Source organism: Tupaia chinensis, unplaced genomic scaffold (genome assembly GCF_000334495.1).
Source record: "Tupaia chinensis unplaced genomic scaffold, TupChi_1.0 Scaffold000062_1, whole genome shotgun sequence".
Taxonomy (NCBI): Eukaryota; Metazoa; Chordata; class Mammalia; order Scandentia; family Tupaiidae; genus Tupaia; species Tupaia belangeri.
The window spans coordinates 1,539,985-1,558,713 of NW_006159520.1; the positions used below are offsets into that span (position 1 = coordinate 1,539,985).

The 18,729-nt window shown below is 35.9% G+C and overlaps 1 protein-coding gene and 1 pseudogene across 1 annotated transcript in view; both read right to left on the reverse strand.

Annotated features, from left to right (window-relative positions):
- Window positions 1-18,729, reverse strand: part of DPH6 (diphthamine biosynthesis 6) — a 207,003-nt gene that overhangs the window by 2,744 nt on the left and 185,530 nt on the right. The window contains exon 7 of the mRNA XM_006141700.3: window positions 4,782-4,876. Coding sequence (XP_006141762.1) covers window positions 4,782-4,876 — 95 coding nt within the window. The remainder of the gene's footprint in view (window positions 1-4,781; window positions 4,877-18,729) is intronic.
- Window positions 9,358-9,506, reverse strand: LOC114004631 (uncharacterized; annotated as a pseudogene).

The following is an 18,729-nucleotide window of genomic DNA, read 5'->3' on the forward strand; positions in this document are numbered from 1 at the left end:
AAAAAAAAAAAAAAAAAAAAAAAGCCTCCAGGTATAATGGAGAGGAGGAAAAAGAAAAGAATCTTGTTAGTCCTAATCTTATTGTTCTTTCTCTTTTCTTCAGAGTTGCCTATTCTGACCCTATTTTGTCTCAGCAATCAGATTCAAACATCAATTTCTGGGCCAATGTGCTGCTTAAAAGGAGCCAGAACCCAAATGGCCACCCTGCTTTGAATCCTCACATAATCAGCCTGAAACACATTAGGTATGTGCATGAGTGCCCAAGATCTGACAAGCTGAGGGTTGGAAGAAGCTGAACAAGCTGGTCAAGTGACCAGACCCTGTGGAAGGTGCTTCCCTTTCTTTTTTTTTGCTGTCTCTCTGCCATGTGTACACATGCACTCTATCTAATCAATCGATCAATCTCTCAATTCCTGTTTACATTCTCATTCATACATTAAATTTCAGTATCTCCATTCCTGACTTCAACCTGGGAACTGACCTTGACCCTTAATTATGCCTCATTTCTGCAGTTTGATTTTAATACCTTGACAATGGTGTGTACCAAAACTAGAATTAACCTGAACAAATACTATCTCAGCAGAAAGGGCTTCAGGCCCCCCTTTTTTATGTTAGTTATCCTCACTAGAAACAGAAAAGATAATAGCAAAGAGCTGACTTACTTGATAAAATTATTGCATTATGAATAAAGGCTGTTATCCAGAGAGAATATTTAACATTCCAAGTACTAAATAAAAGAAATTTCATGTTTATGGATTCTTTTAAATCTATAATCTCTAATTGACTAACATTATTTCATTTACTTATAAAAAGGGAGAGTTAATTAAGAAAGATTAGACTCAAATACACAGTTTATAGTTTCAAACAGAATAATGCCAATATTGTTCTTTTCTGTTTCATATGCTGTCAGCTGAAACTTAACTTTCAAGAATCTCTAGTCTCTGCTTCATGATATTCTCTGAACCCTAAAAGTAGTATTTGTCAGAATATCTTCTGGTCAACCCAAGAAACAGAGACCCTCTGTGCCACAGTAAACAAAACAAAACAAAAAACCTAAACATACTTTTGAGATCTCTCTCTCTATATCTGATCTCTTCATTCACTAAGATGTACACACCTATATACACATACACACACATACATATGTAATATGAGTTCTTTCATTTGAGGACATACAATTGTTTTCTTCTCTTGAAAGCTAGGCTATAATCAGGGTTGCTCAGGAAAAAAAAAATTATTTTGTTATCTCAAGTTTGTATCTAGAGATGATTGAGTTCACATACTAATTGACATGAAAAGTGAATCAATCTTCCCTATAAAATTTTTAAAATGTTAACTGGAATTTGGAAAAATATTTACCATGGTAACTTTTAGAAACACTCCAAGCTAAATTACTTCATTATAAAAAAAGAATTAAGTCCATACTTTAAAATATATTTAAATGTAATGAAATATTTTACATGTGAAAGTTTAATTTTCCTCCCTTAGAGGTAGTATTCATTCATTCATTTTTTTCTTTCTTTCTTTCTTTTTATTTATTTATTTTTTAAGAGATTTTTGCTGTAGGGTACATGCGTTTGCTGGAGAGACAGCGAGTGAAAAATCACCCTGCAACGGAGATGGCCACACCGTAATCCCTTCTCCACCATTCTCTCAGGATTTTGGGCATAGATGCACATGTGCCTAGTATGAGTTTCAAGTCAATGGATTAAGACTCGAACTGCAGTTGGCCATGTGGGAATCCAGCTCCTTAACCACTATGCCCCCTCTGGCCCTAGTAGTATTTCTTACCCAAATAAATTTCTTTTGACTCAGACATCTGAAATGAGATTCCTAATAAAGGATTATTTATATGCTAACTGTGGCAGATCACGATTATATCAAATATAATAGAAGTTGTTAAATTCGTCCCCAAATTGAATTCTAAAATACAGAATCTTGCTTTATTAATGGCCAATTATTTAAAATAGTTATGGGGACTAAACTTATCTTTTAATCATATCATATGGAAAACTATCTATAAATAAAATAACTTATTTACATACAGTTTTAGAATGCATAATGTATGTTTGCTCCATCACTTTAGTGTAAATATGCAATAGGCAAATATGATAGTGACATTGTTATTTTAAAGGGAAAGGAAAATTTTGTATATAGTAAATGACAGACTTTCTCCACTAAATCAGAGTATATACCAGCCTATAGCATCTAATTATAACCTAAAAAAGAATAAATGTTAGTGAAACAATATGAAAATAAAAATAAATAAATGACAAATTAATTTAACAATATTTAGCTAACATTTATTATTTCCTACTACATATTATGACAGTTCAGGTCTGAGAATGAGAACTAGAGACAATGGCAGTCAAAGCCTCTAAAAATGGAAGGATTTAGCAAAGTGGGGAGAAATGGGAAAGCAATCTAGAGTAAATGAATCAACACAGGTATGAAGCTGAAGTGCAGTACAATCTATGCATAAAAAAGTAGAGTAGAGACCAGTGGATGGCATAATGGTTATGTCACTGGACTCCCATGTTGTCAACCACGGTTCAAGCCCCAGAACCAATGGCTTCAGGCTCACCCTGGACATGAGCGGATGCGTGCCCAAAATCCTGAGAGGAGAATGGAGGAGAAGGGATTATGGTGTGGCCATAATCCCCCAAGGGGGTGATTTCTTACTTTCTGTCTCTGTCTCTCCCATGAGTGCTTGCGCCCTATAGCAAAAATCTCTCTACAAAAATTAAAAAATATATGCTTAAAACATCAGAAATAGATTGGTGGTTAATAGGTAAATGAGTGAGAATATTTCCTTTGTGTTTTCAAGGTACACACCCAGCAGGTAGCATTTATCATGTATTATTAATTTGCTCATCCATCTTTTCTATTACAGAAAGAACTTCTTTAGAGCAGACCAGCAGCTTACAGAGTTCCATTCAGTACATTATTATTCAGTTGCACTGAACATACCATTCTGGCATCAGAGAGTTCTAATGGTACCTTTCCTACCACCTTTTCCTTAATATTATGACTAATTCCCCACATGTTTTATCTCTGTCAGGCTTAGGTTTCCTTATCTACAAAACAGAATGAAAAAGATTCATTTTTCTGGTCTAAAATACTAGGACAAACAGACTTTTTGGTATTTTGCATAGAATAGTATGATTCTTATGTTTCTAGGTCATCCATAAAGACTTCTGTGTGCTCTTGGACCTCAACTTGTCAGGTAACCAGAAAAAGTATTATTCTTCGGAGTCTTCTTATGGTCTTGCTTTTTAATTTTTTTCTAATCTGGTTACTATCATATTAATAAATAAATATATCCCAAGTTTTCCACTATATTTTAATTTCACTGTAGCATGCAAATGCTTTCTTTGATTAACCTAAGGGTATTATTTTACAGAAGTAATTCATCACTCATAAATTGTTTTGTAATCACTATGGTAAGAAGAAATCTCTCCCATCTACAAACTTAAGACTCTTATCCTTTACCACCTTGTATCATAATTTTACCCAGATATGTCTTCCTTCCAACACTATGCATGTAGAATTATTTTTCAATATCAGCGGTGCCTAGTAGGATGCTTTGAACATAGCAGGTACTTGATAAATATTTGCCAAATAAATTCTTCTGTTATTTTTTCCCTGAATATTGTATTATTTATTTCTTCCAAGACAGAAAGACAGACAGAGAGAGACAATACTCCCAACAGGGTCCCTACACCACGTCTACCTCCAGCTTCAGTCAGCCTCAGATCCTGGGCATTGGCAATGCCAGGTGCACTCGGAGTTCTCTAATGCTAACTTACAGCGCTTTCCTGTGGGTCAGCTCACAAAGTATGCATTCTCCTTCTTCCCATACCCCATCCTCTCTTATATTAATTGCTAATGGAAATGAAGCTAAAAGAACACAAAAGAAACAAGAATACAGTAATACTGTATATGGTAATGAAAATGCCTTTCCTTGTTTTCTTAGATTTAGAAAATCCAGCTACAGTTTTTAATTTTCTTAGATTTCTCCTTCCCTCATTATTAACAAGTATGAAAAACTCATCTTAGTTTTGAAAATGTTGAAACTGTTCATTCAATCAAACATAACTCTGACAATCTTTTTCAAGAAGCATAGGCATCTAGAAAAGCAGATATAGTGCTCTCTTAATATATGAGAAGAGTGACATAAATTAGAACCTGGATAATAATGTAACAAATGGAAACTTCCTGTTTTTTACTATACCAGATTTAAGAATTTATGAAAAAGAACACACTACTAGTCATAAACTGAATTCATTTAAAAGTAAAATAAATATGTAAAAATAACCCCAAATAACTGAAGAAAAATGTTGAGCATTACCATTCTAAGTTGTTAAAGCCAAAAAAAAAAAGGGGGGGGAAAGAGGATGGAGTTAATGGAACCCACAGGCTACCAATGTGGCAGTTTATCAAATGTAGTTGTAATGAAAGATAAATAATACAGGCAATTCACACTTCATGAAAGGATAAAAGTGTCAGTATGTAGGTACCAGTTTTACTGCAGGCCATAATCAGCAAGTAAACGAAAGTGCAATGTCTAAAAAGTTTATAGCCTTCTATGAAGGCCTCGTCTTGTCAGGTATTGATTTAGGTATTCAGACGACTTCACTGGTATTAAACAAATTGAGTGTTTGTGAACTTAGAGGACATGTTCTATTTCTCCCAACAAAAGTTGCCTCAAGCTTAATGTTAAGTTGCTTCCATCACTTAAATTTAAGGAAAGGGAAGAAAATGCTGAAATGATATCTTACACAATTATTTTCTTCTTAAATAGAGGGCAATCCAAAGTGAATGTTTCATACTCTCCACCTTCTCCACAAACATGGACTCCATACTTCTTAGAAAGCTGAAAATAGAAAAACATAAAAACTGAACAGGAAACTTTAAATCAGAAAGCAAAAATACTTACCTGATACTAACTGTTTTTTTCCTAAAAAAAAAGTCTATGTGGGAAACTTTAATTCCAAAATAGATGGTAAGTTATAAGAAAGTGACTGTATTTCTGCCTAAAACATGTTGAAGCCATTTCAAAAATGCTGTCATAAAGCATAGGTTGTTAATAATCCCCAAACTTTCCAAAAATTTATAAAATACCAACATTTTTGTTTATAGTGACAAAACTTTTTAAAAAGTTTATTATGAATTTTAAGAATGACACTTGCTTTAGAGTTAAAGGAAGGCAAAGTCCTTACACAGTAAATGAGAATCTGTATAGCCAAATTGTGCTATCCCTACTCTTTGGCCTTTATGTGGAATGGAAAAAAATACATCTTGTTTAGAGAAGTTATCAAGGACACAAAGAAAGTAATCTAAGGCCTTTTCTTCGGCCTGTGAGCAAAAATAAATCACTTACATGATTATTATGCTTTAGGTTATTATTACTACCATCCTAAGAAGGTCTAAGTTAGGCTAGTGGTTGGCTGGTAGTTAAGGAGGATGGATACCACGTGGTCAGTTGCGTGGTTTGAGTCCCCACCCAACAACTTGAAACACACTGGGCATGTATACCCAAAATCTAGAAATGGAGAAGCAGCAGCATGAACATCCATTATGGGGGTGTGCTTTCTCATTTTCCTCATCTTTTTGTCTCTCTGCTGTCTCTCTCCAGTGAGTATACATACCCACTGGCAAATTAAAGAAAAAAAGAAAGTCTAACTCTAAGAAGGTTGGGATAACTTACAAAATTGTCTAATCAAACCTGAACTTGAAAGTCAAACAAACAGGCAGGACCAGCAGGTGGCGTAATGGTTACACCGCTGTACTCCCATGTAGTTGACTGTGGTTCCAGTCCTGGACCCTGTGGCTTCAAATTCACACTGGGCGCATGTGTATATGCCAAGATCAATGGAGGAGAAAAGATTGTGGCATGGATATTCTCCCTGTGAGGGGTAGGGTCGGGGGCTATTTCTTGCTTTCTGTCTTTCTGTCTCTACTCTTTAGTGAGAACATATGCCCTTAGAACAAAAATCTCTCTCAAGAAAAAAAAAAAAATCAAGCAGGCCAGCAAAGAAACAAAGGAAACTATGATTTGCATTAAATATAAACATACTATTTGAATGTTCCAATATGAAGAGTAAGAAAAAAAACCTCCTATTATGCTCGTACATGGCTGACATCAGTGCTGAGAACACTCTCACTAGGAATCTTTCAGCTCACTGGAGGCTCTACCACTATGCTTCCATAGCTATTCTGAATGTCACAGCTTTATCTGCTTATAGCCTGTCTAAGCCCAAATTCCTCATAGCCCCAAAATATTCCTTTGATATTGTGTTACTACAAGTGCTGGGACTATAGCCCAAGTCTTCAGTTTTATGTGCATAGTTACACATTTATTTAGCTATTTCAAGATTATACTGCCATTTTTTAATCCATTAAATTTCAACCATTGACTATGTGCCCTAGTGATTTAAAGCATGGGTCTGCAAAAATTCTGCTACTCTAATGTGAATGACACTGTAAAGTCAAACAGCAAGAAAAGTAAGGGAAAGAAAACTGAGTAGTATGCTCTACAACTCCAAAGAATGAAGTAGATAAATTTCCACCACATTGGGTCATGAAGTAGAAATCAGTAAAGCTACTTAGGAGAGCTGGTCCTTATGGAAAGAGATAACAGGAACAGGCTACTTTACCGTATTAAATTATATTAGCCTCTGCTTTGTCATAAAAACATGGGGATATGGGGCCAGGGGTATTTCTCTGTTCTGCCAGCTAGAGTTTATTCTTTTCTATTCTTCGCTAATCTCTCATCCACAACTTCCCACCAAGTAAACCTTCAAATTTCACCTTTTGGACTTAATGGATAGTCTCTTCATATGGGGAGCATACTTTGAACTATTAGTTTCCTTTTATTAGACAGTTTTTGCTATAGGGCACGTGCGCTCGCCAGACAGATAGAGAGAGACAGAGAGACAGAAAGCGAGAAATCACCCCCCATGGGGGATGGCCACGCCACAATCCCTTCTCCTCCCTACTCCTCTTGGGATCTTGGCACGCACGCACATGTGCCTAGCGTGAGTTTTAAGCCACCAGGTCTGGGACGCGAACCGCGGTCAACTACATGAGAGTCCAGAGACATAGCCATTATGCTAACTGCTGATCCCAAGTTCTACATTATTTCTATGATCCACCACCAAAAATGACTAGATTTTAAAATTAAAGTTAGCATGACTATTATCAAATAGAAATGATTCTTTTAGTCCCTGGTAAAAATAATGTTAGCTGCTTTTTAAAATCAACAAATCAACATATTACTGGGGCCAGCGGGTGGCATAACTCCCACATGGCCAATTGTGGTTTGAGTCCTGGACCTGGCGGGTTACTTTCTCACTTTCTCTCTCTCTTACTCTCTGCCTCTCTCTCGTTAAATTAAAATATAATAAATAAATAGAATTAAATAAATAACACTTAAAAAAGTCAGCTATTACAAAAGATTAATATATTCAAGAATAGAATTACTCAAATCTAGATATAACTAGAAATATTTTCAGTTTGTATAAAATCTTTCTACATTTATTCATTTTATCAATTCCTTAACAGATATTTATTGAACAATGATCATTAGCCAGGGCATGCTAGATGAAGATCTGAATGTAAGTAAGACAATATCCTTGGTCTCTTAAAGGTTCCCATGCATACTGTGCTCCATATTTCAGCACTATAAAATCATGATGCAACAACAATATTGTTTCTATAAATGAATAGGCACAAACTTGTCTCCCTTTCTATTACTGATTCATCAATATAGACACATAGTTCCAAGTTAAGAAATGTGGGTAAAGAGCCTCATAGTCTCTATGGTTGAGGAAACAAAAGTTAGTCAGACTATGAATCCTTAAGGTATCTTTTGTAGACCCTCTAAATTCTACTAGCATCAAGCTCTAACATACCTAAATACTCAGAGAAAAATTCATCCTTATTGCCTGGCTATTAGTCAGCTCCATGGCTCTTTGATGTCTGAAGAGAACCTTCTCAAAAACCAAAGGGTGGGAACCAGCAGTTAGCGTAATGGCTATGTCGCTGGACTCCCACGTAGTCGACCGCGGTTCGTGTCCCGGACCCGGTGGCTTAAAACTCACGCTGCTCTCTTACTCTCTGCCTCTCTCTCGTTAAATTAAAATATAATAAATAAATAGAATTAAATAAATAACACTTAAAAAAGTCAGCTATTACAAAAGATTAATATATTCAAGAATAGAATTACTCAAATCTAGATATAACTAGAAATATTTTCAGTTTGTATAAAATCTTTCTACATTTATTCATTTTATCAATTCCTTAACAGATATTTATTGAACAATGATCATTAGCCAGGGCATGCTAGATGAAGATCTGAATGTAAGTAAGACAATATCCTTGGTCTCTTAAAGGTTCCCATGCATACTGTGCTCCATATTTCAGCACTATAAAATCATGATGCAACAACAATATTGTTTCTATAAATGAATAGGCACAAACTTGTCTCCCTTTCTATTACTGATTCATCAATATAGACACATAGTTCCAAGTTAAGAAATGTGGGTAAAGAGCCTCATAGTCTCTATGGTTGAGGAAACAAAAGTTAGTCAGACTATGAATCCTTAAGGTATCTTTTGTAGACCCTCTAAATTCTACTAGCATCAAGCTCTAACATACCTAAATACTCAGAGAAAAATTCATCCTTATTGCCTGGCTATTAGTCAGCTCCATGGCTCTTTGATGTCTGAAGAGAACCTTCTCAAAAACCAAAGGGTGGGAACCAGCAGTTAGCGTAATGGCTATGTCGCTGGACTCCCACGTAGTCGACCGCGGTTCGCGTCTCAGACCCGGTGGCTTAAATCTCACGCCGGGCGCGTGTGCGTGCGTGCCCAAGATCCCGAGAGGAGAATGGAGGAGAAGGGATTGCGGCGTGACCATCCCCCCTGGGGGGTGATTTCTCGCTTTCTGTCTCTATGTCTCTCTCTGTCTGTCTGGCGAGCGTACGCGCCCTACAGTGAAAAAATCTCTCCAAAAAAAAAAAAAAAAAAAACCCAAAGGGTATACTGGCCACTTTCTTTAGTGAGCCTGCTAAGACAGAGCATCCTTATAACACAAAAGGATGAGTATGGAAGTAACAGGGTCATTGTAGATGAGTGAAGAATCCAGGTGTACGCATTACGGATACTTATTTATCTATAGTTTACCTTTCTAAAATGTGTCAGTGTTATTAATATCTATACTGTTCACAGAAAGTAGTAACTTTTTTGTTGTTTTTTAGTTTTGCTTTAGGGTACGTGTGCTTACCAGAGAAAAAAGAGAGAGGAGAGGGAAAGTGAGAAATTACCCTCCAAGGGGGATGGCCATGCTACATTCCCTTCTTCTTCCCTGTCCTTTAAGGATTTTGGACATGCACTCACATGCATCCAGTGCAGTTTTGAAGCTTCTAGCTCTGAGTCTTCAATTAGCAATAATCGCGCCTCGGATAAACCTCATTGGCTACGATACTGCCACTGCGCAAAGCTAGCTCTGAGTCTTGAGCCACAGGGTTGCCATGTAGAATCTAGCCACCTTAACCTCCATGACACCTGATGGCCCCAAAGTAGTAACTCTAGTCCTTCTATTTCTCAGGTCTGTCTTTGGTTTCCACTCAAAATTGTGATTACTATATACTAGAACTTAATCACTTCAAACTCAATTCTTGCAATTCTCTTTGATTACTTTCTCCATGATCATCATTGTAATGGAAAATACTAAATAGTTAATAGGTTGTCTATAATTTGACTATATTCTTTAAAGTTTTTAAAAATATTTATTTTATTTATCACAATTATTAAGTTTGCTATAGGGCATATGTGCTTACCAGAGAGAGAAAAAAGAGAGGGAAAGTGAAAAAGCAAGCCATCAAGTCTAGGACTTGAACTGTGGTCAGCCATGTGGGAGACTAGCACCTTAATTGCCTGCTGGCCCTGCCTTCCTTCTTAATGGAAGAATAGAGAGAGAAAAATCACACTTCTATAGATGAAGAACTTTCAGTGTATGTAGAAAAGTAACCAAACATTTGTGGTTCTGTGGACTTCCGTAATAGATTGCTAGGGTCCTCAGGACACCCAAGGAGTCTGTACAGCCTGCCAGTTCTTTCCCACAGAGCCCTAACCAAGTGCACACTGTGGCTACATTGAGCAGATTAGTGCCAGGGCAGAAGAGATATCCTTGGTAGCACCTGCCCATCAAGTCTTCTATGAGTTTCTATCACACCAAAGTCTGGGGATGGGGCAAGACGACAGATTTCTCCTTAGGCTTTCTGTTCTTTTATCTACAAACTCCTTTTACTAAAGATCATGACCACTACTATATCTATTACTTCTATGCAAGTAACTTTCCAATCAAAAACTCTAGCTACCAACCTCTTTCATATTAGTCCTCCCAAATGCTTACTGAACATTGTATTTGAAAGCACTGTTTCAAATTCAACACATAACACAAATTCTTTTTTTTTTCCTCAAAAACTTCTTTCCCTGCTTTATGTCCTATTTTTGTAATGGTTCAATCAAGTTTGAAGTATCAGAGTAAAACTTAACTTCATCCTTTTCTATCTGTCACATAGCCTACATTAAAAATTTCAATAAATTTATTTAATCAACAAATGTTCACTCAGTACTTATTAAGTGCCAGACCACTTTCTATACACTAGAATGTCAGTGACAAGATGTAGTACACAGTCTCCTCTGTTCTAACACCCTGCCTAATCACTGTGCAATTCAACTATTATAATCATCTCTTATTTTCCTTATTTATTTTCACCTTTCACAATCTGTTCTACATCTTATCACCACACTAACTTTCCTTAATACTGTTTTCTGGAGGCTGACCATTGCCTACTCAATAAAATCCAAGCTTCTAAAACAGACAGTCTAAAAGACTTTAGCCATTTGGTCCCATCCTTCACATGAATATAAACATATAAAGCTAATATGATAAAATAAAATAGATTGAATAGTACCTTGAATAACTATAAGAAAAGACTAAACCTTATAAAATGATAAACACAAACCCACATGAACTCTACTTCTCTTCAGCTTACAGGAATCATTCTTTTTACTGCCGTGGGACTTCTATTTCTGTACTGCATTGCTATATACCTCTAGAATTTAAGTCTTTCATGCATAACTTTTATATTATGAAGCTATCAGTTTCCAAATTTCCTAGATTTTCTCACAAAGCCTTCCCAGCAGCATGCAGCACACATACTCAATGACTGACTGGCTGTATCCACTCCATGGTTTGGATATCCTTGAATGTTCCCACGGAACCACCTGGTGGGCCATGCACTGACAGGTCTAATTTGAAACAGAAACATCAGCCACTCCCCAATGAAATTACCAGGGAAAAGGGAGAAGAAAGTTGCCAGCTTCTTTTTCTCTACTCACAGATACACACTAGAAATAGAGGACAAAAATTCCCTATTTTTGGAAACTTAAAACAGTGAGTAAAATTGACACCTGACAGTCAATGTTTTCTTTATCTCATTAGCCATTGCAATCTGTGATGTCACTATTTTTTCCTCCTGTTTTTAACTATTTGGGGAATGTTTCACAGAAAATGATACAGACCAGATGGTCACTGAATAAGATGAATATATTTGCTATCTTGTCTGTAGTTTGCTTGGTTAAGAAATATGTTCCTGTTTTTTAACCAGCTGAATTATTTTTTATAAAGCAACGAGAGCTTTTTTACTTATTTCATAATATAATTTTCATTGTATGAAAGCATCTAATTGTTTCACATGTATCTAAATTATGGTACATTCTCTTTTATACTTTTTTTAAGAGAAAATTTTGCTATAGGGCGTGTACACTTGCCAGAGTAAGAGAGAGAAAGAAAGTGAGTAATCACCACTTGGGGGGGATGGCTATGCCACAATACCTTCTCCTCCATTCTTCTCTTGGGATTTTGGGCACATATGCACACATGCCTGGTGTGAGTTTTTAAGCCACTGAGTCCGGGACTTGAACCGCAGTCAATTGTGGGAATCCAATGATGTAACCATTATGCCATCTGCTGGTTCCTCTTTTAAACTTTTTGGAAAAGGTAGATATTGCTTTGCAATTTAAGACTGTAAAAGTAAGTTTAAAAATAAAAAATTGGGCGACTAGCAGGTGGCAGGGTGATTAAGGTAATGGACTCCCACATGACCCACTGCAGTTCATGTCCTGGATATGCTGGGTTATTTTCTCACTTCCCCTCTCTCTCTGGTCAAATTTTAATAAAAAATAAAATAATTATTTAAAAAATATTTTAACAGAAGTGGCTGACTTGGGTCATTTTGTGGCTTAAAAAATGCCTTGGACTCTCAGCATTTGAAAAATGAATTCTAAGATAATGAAAAGGAAATCACTTATATGAATCTATTTGTTCTGGCATACTTATTTATATAGGCATATATTAATATTTATAATAAATCCATTTGAATGCTACTGATTATTCAAGTAAAAAGGTTAAGAGCATCATGATTTTTCTGTTTAATTTTTTTATCCTTTCATAGAATTTTAGTAACCATAATTGTGAGAATTTCTTATTAAATCAAGATTTTTCTCTGTTTAAATCACCTTCACTCCTCTACTAGTCATTTTGAAATATACTTTTTTTTTTTAAAAAAAGCTAAAGAAAACTACACTTCATCTTCTACTCTCAACCCAAGGAAACCATAAAGTTTATAAAAGCCACCACGATTTCATTTTTAAAATGGTATTCTTGACATACAAGACAATTTCATGCTGCATAAATTCATTCATAGCATTTATTCAAGAACTATCTATTGAATATCTACTATAGGTTAAACATTGTTTGAGATACTGGGGATAACAATGACAGCAGACATAGATCCTAAATAAAATAGCTTACTGTCTAGAGATATAGAAAAAACGTTAAATGAGGAATATAATAAGGGTAGTGATTGCTTTGGAAGATAACATAGGATGCAGTGAATGTGTAAAGAAGAGCACCTAAACATTAAAAAAAAAGGTTTATAAAAGAAGGAAAATCATAAACTGTGGTCTAAAGGATGAGTTAACCAGGAAAAGGTGGAGGGAAGAAAGAGAATGCAGGAGAGAAGAGTGCTTTAGAAGAAATAGCATGTGTTCACAGATACTAGAAACTGAAAAATTTGGCACAGATAGAGTATAAATACATGAACAATAGTGGTGAGATGAGGTTGATAAATATTGTGTCATCAGAAAAGTCATGACACGTTTTTGTGTAGAAAAACATATCATAACTTTCCCAATGACTCAAAGAAAGAAGACAGATCTTATGGAGCTTCATAAGACATGCTAAGTCATGATCCTAAGGTGAGAACTCATGTGGAGGTTATAAACAGAAAACTGACCTGATTGCATTTGTATTATAGAACCATCATTCTGACTATACAATGGAGAATGGGCTGGAAGGGAGTAAGTCTGAAAGCAAAAATAAGTGAGATATTGCTGGAGGAACTTAGAAAGTAGGTGAAGCTTTCAGAGATGGAAAGTAGCAGTAGAGATAAAGAAGAGCGAGCAGATATTTTGAAAGAGACTTTTAGGTTCATGGCTGAGGCCGCTATGACAAAAAGAATCAATGAAAGAAAAACAGACACATTTACTTGCTGACTTTTATGTGACAAGGAAGAAGCCTTCATAAGGAAATGAAGACCCAGAAACAGGGAAAACTGTTTTTATGGACAGTCATGTAGAAGTATGATTGGAAAACAAAAGGGTATGATCTAATGGTAATAAATTGGTGGAACAAAGAAAGGACTGTTTGTTCAGATTCTTTCTTTCCTAAACCATTGCTCAGAAGACATTCCTTTCCTCTCTGTATGGGGAGGACCCCTCTGGAATGAAGGTCTTATAGCTGGTGTTAGGTTAAGGTCAGAGAATTCCTTTATGGCCTGCTTCAGGGGAGAATGGTGAGAAAAGGTCAAAGTGAAATCTCCTTTTTTCTGTTGTTTCCTGGAATAGCATGGTGCCATGTTTTGGGGTAGAGCATCTCAAACCCTATCAAAATGAATACTTAATTGAATGGGGGGACTGCAATAGAAGTTAAAAGCAAATTAAGAAAAATTCCCAGCATTCTGACTTGGGAAATTGGATGAATGGTGGGTTCTGTTTAGAGTTCTTAGCATGAGTAGAGTTTGCTGGGAGAGTTCAACGGCCTAATCCTTTTCCAAATTATGCAGCATGTAATGAAACTCATGTCTCAAGTCTTTGTGATTACCTTACTCAGGCTTCCACATTACTGTATTTTCTAACTTATCTTAATGTATCTCTGATTCCTTTTCCTCCTGCTATTCTTAAGATATTAACAGTCCCTCATGGTTCCCTCTATCATATGTTATTTCTCAGTGTATCCCCACTCATAGCTCATGTAATCCACTGCTTCAACCATCACCTTTCTGCTATTCTGCTGCTGCTAGTACTATCAGTAGTAACTAAACACTGTTTGAAGCTACAATAACATATTTAATTATTTAATCCTCAAAATGACTTTAAGAATAAAAAATGGCACAGTATCTGAAATCTGATAAAATTAAGTATTAAATCCCTGTTCTGCTATTTCTCCCCACATAACTTTGCAAACAACTAAACCCTGTGTGATTCTTCATCTGTAAGATGTAAACATTAACAGTGCCAACGTCAAAGGTTTGTGCCTGATTAAATAAAATAATACATAAAAGTACTTGGCACAGTGTAACACTTAGTGAGCACTTAATACACAGCTTAATTATAAGAGTAGATGAAGCATGTGTAGTGAGGTAAGAAATCTTATTATTTCCTCCTTCAATGTGAAAACAGTATTGTATAACTGTTTAAAAACACTGGCTCTGGAGATAGTCAAATGCTGGCTTTTTCACTTTTTAGCTGTGTGGTCCTGTCATATAATCTCCCCGATACTCAGATTATTGATTGAAATGTAAAATGGAGATGAGAAAAGCACCTACTTCATAGGAAAGCTCTTTTCAGGAATAAAATTACATGAAAGGAATTATCTAGTACTGTCTGGTACATTAGATAAAATGGCTGTTAAGTTTATTTTTTTGCCTTTTCCAAGATTTAAGAAAATTAGATTGATTAGCAAAGATTATGCAGTTTAGGATCAAACAAAACAGGCTTTAAAGTCATGTCCTGTCTCTATAATATGCTGATAAGTAACAAGTCTTAGCCTTTAGTCTGAACATCTCAGTTGTGCTCCAATCTCATAGGTTAAAATGTGCCTTTTGCTTCTTAGTTAATAAACTAAAATTCAGTATGTTTAAGACTAATCTTATCATGTTCTTTCTCAGTCCTGTTTTCCTCTGCAGAAATAAGTTCCACTAATCTGCCTAATCATTATGTGTGAACTAACTGTTGATTCTGTTTCTTCCAGTTTCTAGCAATTTAATGTGAACTACTTTCTTATTCTTCCAACAAATTATTCCTTTCATTTGTATTCCACCTCTCCATTCCTACTGTCAGTGACTACATATTCCAATCTCTCACATCTATTGCCTATAATAGTACGTTAGGCTCCTTTTCATTTCTGTTTTTTTCTATTCCTAATTTATGAGTACTGCTGCTAGACTAAATTTCCTGAGATTTATAGTATAAATCTCCACTAAAGAGCCCTCTAAATCTTATTATTTCCTATTCCAAATTACCTGGCACATCTCTCAAGGTCCTCTATGACTGGGCTGACATTGGTACCTCACCTGCTTCTTACTATCTACCAGTACCAGCTCATAACTTCTTTGGAACAGGTTCTTCATTGTCCCTGCATTCTTTCTTGCCAAATCTTCATTCTTATTGATTCACTTTGTTCCCAGCACAATTTCATCCATCCTTCAAATCAGTTAAAGAGCTAAACCCTCCATCAGCTAATCCAGGTCATGAGGCCATTTGCCAACTTTTAACTCCCACTCGCATTTGTAGTTAAGTATCAGTTTGGCTTTATCTGATCCAAGTATTTAGGAGTTTTATTCTCCCCCAACAAACTTGCTATTCTCTATATTCCATGAAAAATGTCAAGTCTTTGACTTATTTTATACTCCTCAAAACAATTAGCATAGGACTGAGAACATGAGAAATCTTTTCCCATACTTAACATTCAATTCTATCAATACCACATGACACAGGCAACGAAAAGCTCACCACGGTATTCCTCCAGAGAAACATAAAGGTCATACACTGGAGTCACTAGCTACAGAGAACCTTTACCTCTTCTCTTTAAGTACAATATTCAATAGACACTACTGCCATTCAAACTACTTAAAGGATGACATCTTTAAAAATTTCATTTCATTCCTCTAAAGCTTTCAACTCCCCATTTGTTCAGACAATTAAATTCTCATTTCAAAATTTAAAATCTCTCACTGTGGGAACCAGCAGTTAGCGTAATGGCTATGTCGCTGGACTTCCACGTAGTCGACGGCGGTTCGCGTCCCAGACCCGGTGGCTTAAAACTCACACCGGGCACGTGTGCATGCATGCCCAAGATCCTGAGAGGAGAATGGAGGAGAAGGGACTGTGGTCTGACCATCCCCCCTGGGGGGTGATTTCTCGCTTTCTGTCTCTCTCTGTCTGTCTGGCGAGCGCACGCGCCCTATAGCGAAAAACATCTCAAAAAAAAAAAAAAAGTAAAAAAAATTTAAAATCTCTCACTGTATAGTTTAATTTCCTTTCTCAGCCTGACACCCAGTATTCAAATGTACTCTAAAGAGACTAACCATAAAAAATACCTTGTGTTTCTCCTGCCTTGAGTGTTGGTATAAACATTCTGTTCCCCTATAATAATGCGTTCGAAAATTCTATTTATTCTTCAAGTCTGTTATAGTGCTCAGTTTATCTCTGAAGTTACTCCAGATTATCTCAATAACAAACAATTTTTTTTAAATCCTATTTTATACACACACACACACACACACACACACATTTTTATTAGAGTATATCTTAATATACCTTATAATTTTTAGTCATTTTTAGTCATAATAGCCATTGGATATCTCAGCCATAAAGTTCTATGTACCCATTTAAGGCACTTCAAAAATTTCCTAGTAAAGATTTTTGTCTTCTCTTGACCTGAAGGACAGTTAAAGGTGATCTTTTTTACAAAGTCAGCACACTGCAGAGAATAAGGCTGAAAACTGTCTCTCTCACCCACAACATCAAATCAATTTTGGTGGAATTCATTTTCCTTTTTGCTTATTGTTCAAGTGATAGGTATGTGGGATTGTAAATTGTGCTTCTGTCAAGCCCATGTAAAGATAAGTTAACTTGTATAGATGAGAAGAAAGAAAATGTGTTAACTACTAAGAACTAAATCTAATTTTTTATGAAGCAGGTAGGAATGTAAGAAGAAAAGTCTGTATTTTTATCTAGGTGTCCTTTTAAAAATAAATAATTCCCTAGCAACCTTCAAGCTTGATATCTGCATCACATTTATCCAGGTTTAACTCTAATACCACATAGCAGAGTGGCATGCTTCCTAAAAAAATTACTTTATTTAACTTTATTCATTTTATTCATTCTTTTTATTTTAATTTGAGCAGATAGGGACAGAGAGAGAGAGAGAGAGAGAGAGAAGGGGAGAGAGACATGGAAAGTGAGAAAGCAAGCTCCCAGGTCTGGGACCCAACCATGTGGGAGTCCAGCACCTTCAACCACCAAGCCACCTTCCATCCCCAGAGTGGTATACTTCTAATTAGCCAATAACTATCTGCTCACCTTTGATGCAAGGCTAAAAGTCAGATTTCCCAATTCTATGTGAGATGACCTAGCAAAAACAACCCAAACTACATACTCACAATTTTTCATATAATACTGTTTTTTTCTCTTTGATCTAGCAGACATTTTTTACTTAGATGATCTTTATAAAGTCTCTTAATTAAAGAGTAATTGCTGCTAGTAAAAATGATGGACTGAATCTATATATACATTCTCACTGGAAGGTGTTTAATAAAAAGACATAAATGGAGACCAGCAGGTAGAATGGTGGTTAAGACTAGACTCCCATCATGGCTGATTATGGGTCATATATTGGACCTTGCAGCTTGAAAATCATACCAGGCACATTTGCGTGAGTGCCCAAAATTCCAGGAGGAGAAGAGATTGAGGCATGGTATTCCCCCTAGGAAGTGATTTCTCGTTTTCCCTCTCACTCTCTCTCTCTTTCTCTCTTTGGTAAATACATGCCCCCTGTGGCAAAAACCTAAAAAAAAAAAAAAACAATTAAAATATATATATAAATGTACAAAGATGAAGAACCATCGGAGAGAAGGTGGCAGCATTAACCAATTTATGAGAACCAAGAACACTAATCCTAGACCAACAGTAGGGACTGCTAAGGACCAATCTGATTTACACAAGTTGAATAACTAAAAGAATAAGGAAATTGTGGTACCAAGTACCTCTGGAAATAAGAGGAAAGAAAAAGGGCACTAAAATAAGAAGGGATGATTGATAGTCTGTTTAACAAGTAGTAAGATTCCTAAATCCCCTACTTCTAGGCCAGCAACTTCTTTTCCACCTTGGCAGGTCACTGGAAGTTTAATATATGTTTAGGGTGAAACCAAGGAACTGGTCTGGGAGAAATAAGAACTGAGACCAAAAGTATTATGATAAAAGTAGAAGGAATCAGTTTATGTATATACACATGACTCTGAGACCTCTAGCTATTTTTCACACTCAACTATTGGGAAAAACAAAACAAAACAAAACAAAACAAAACAAAACAAAA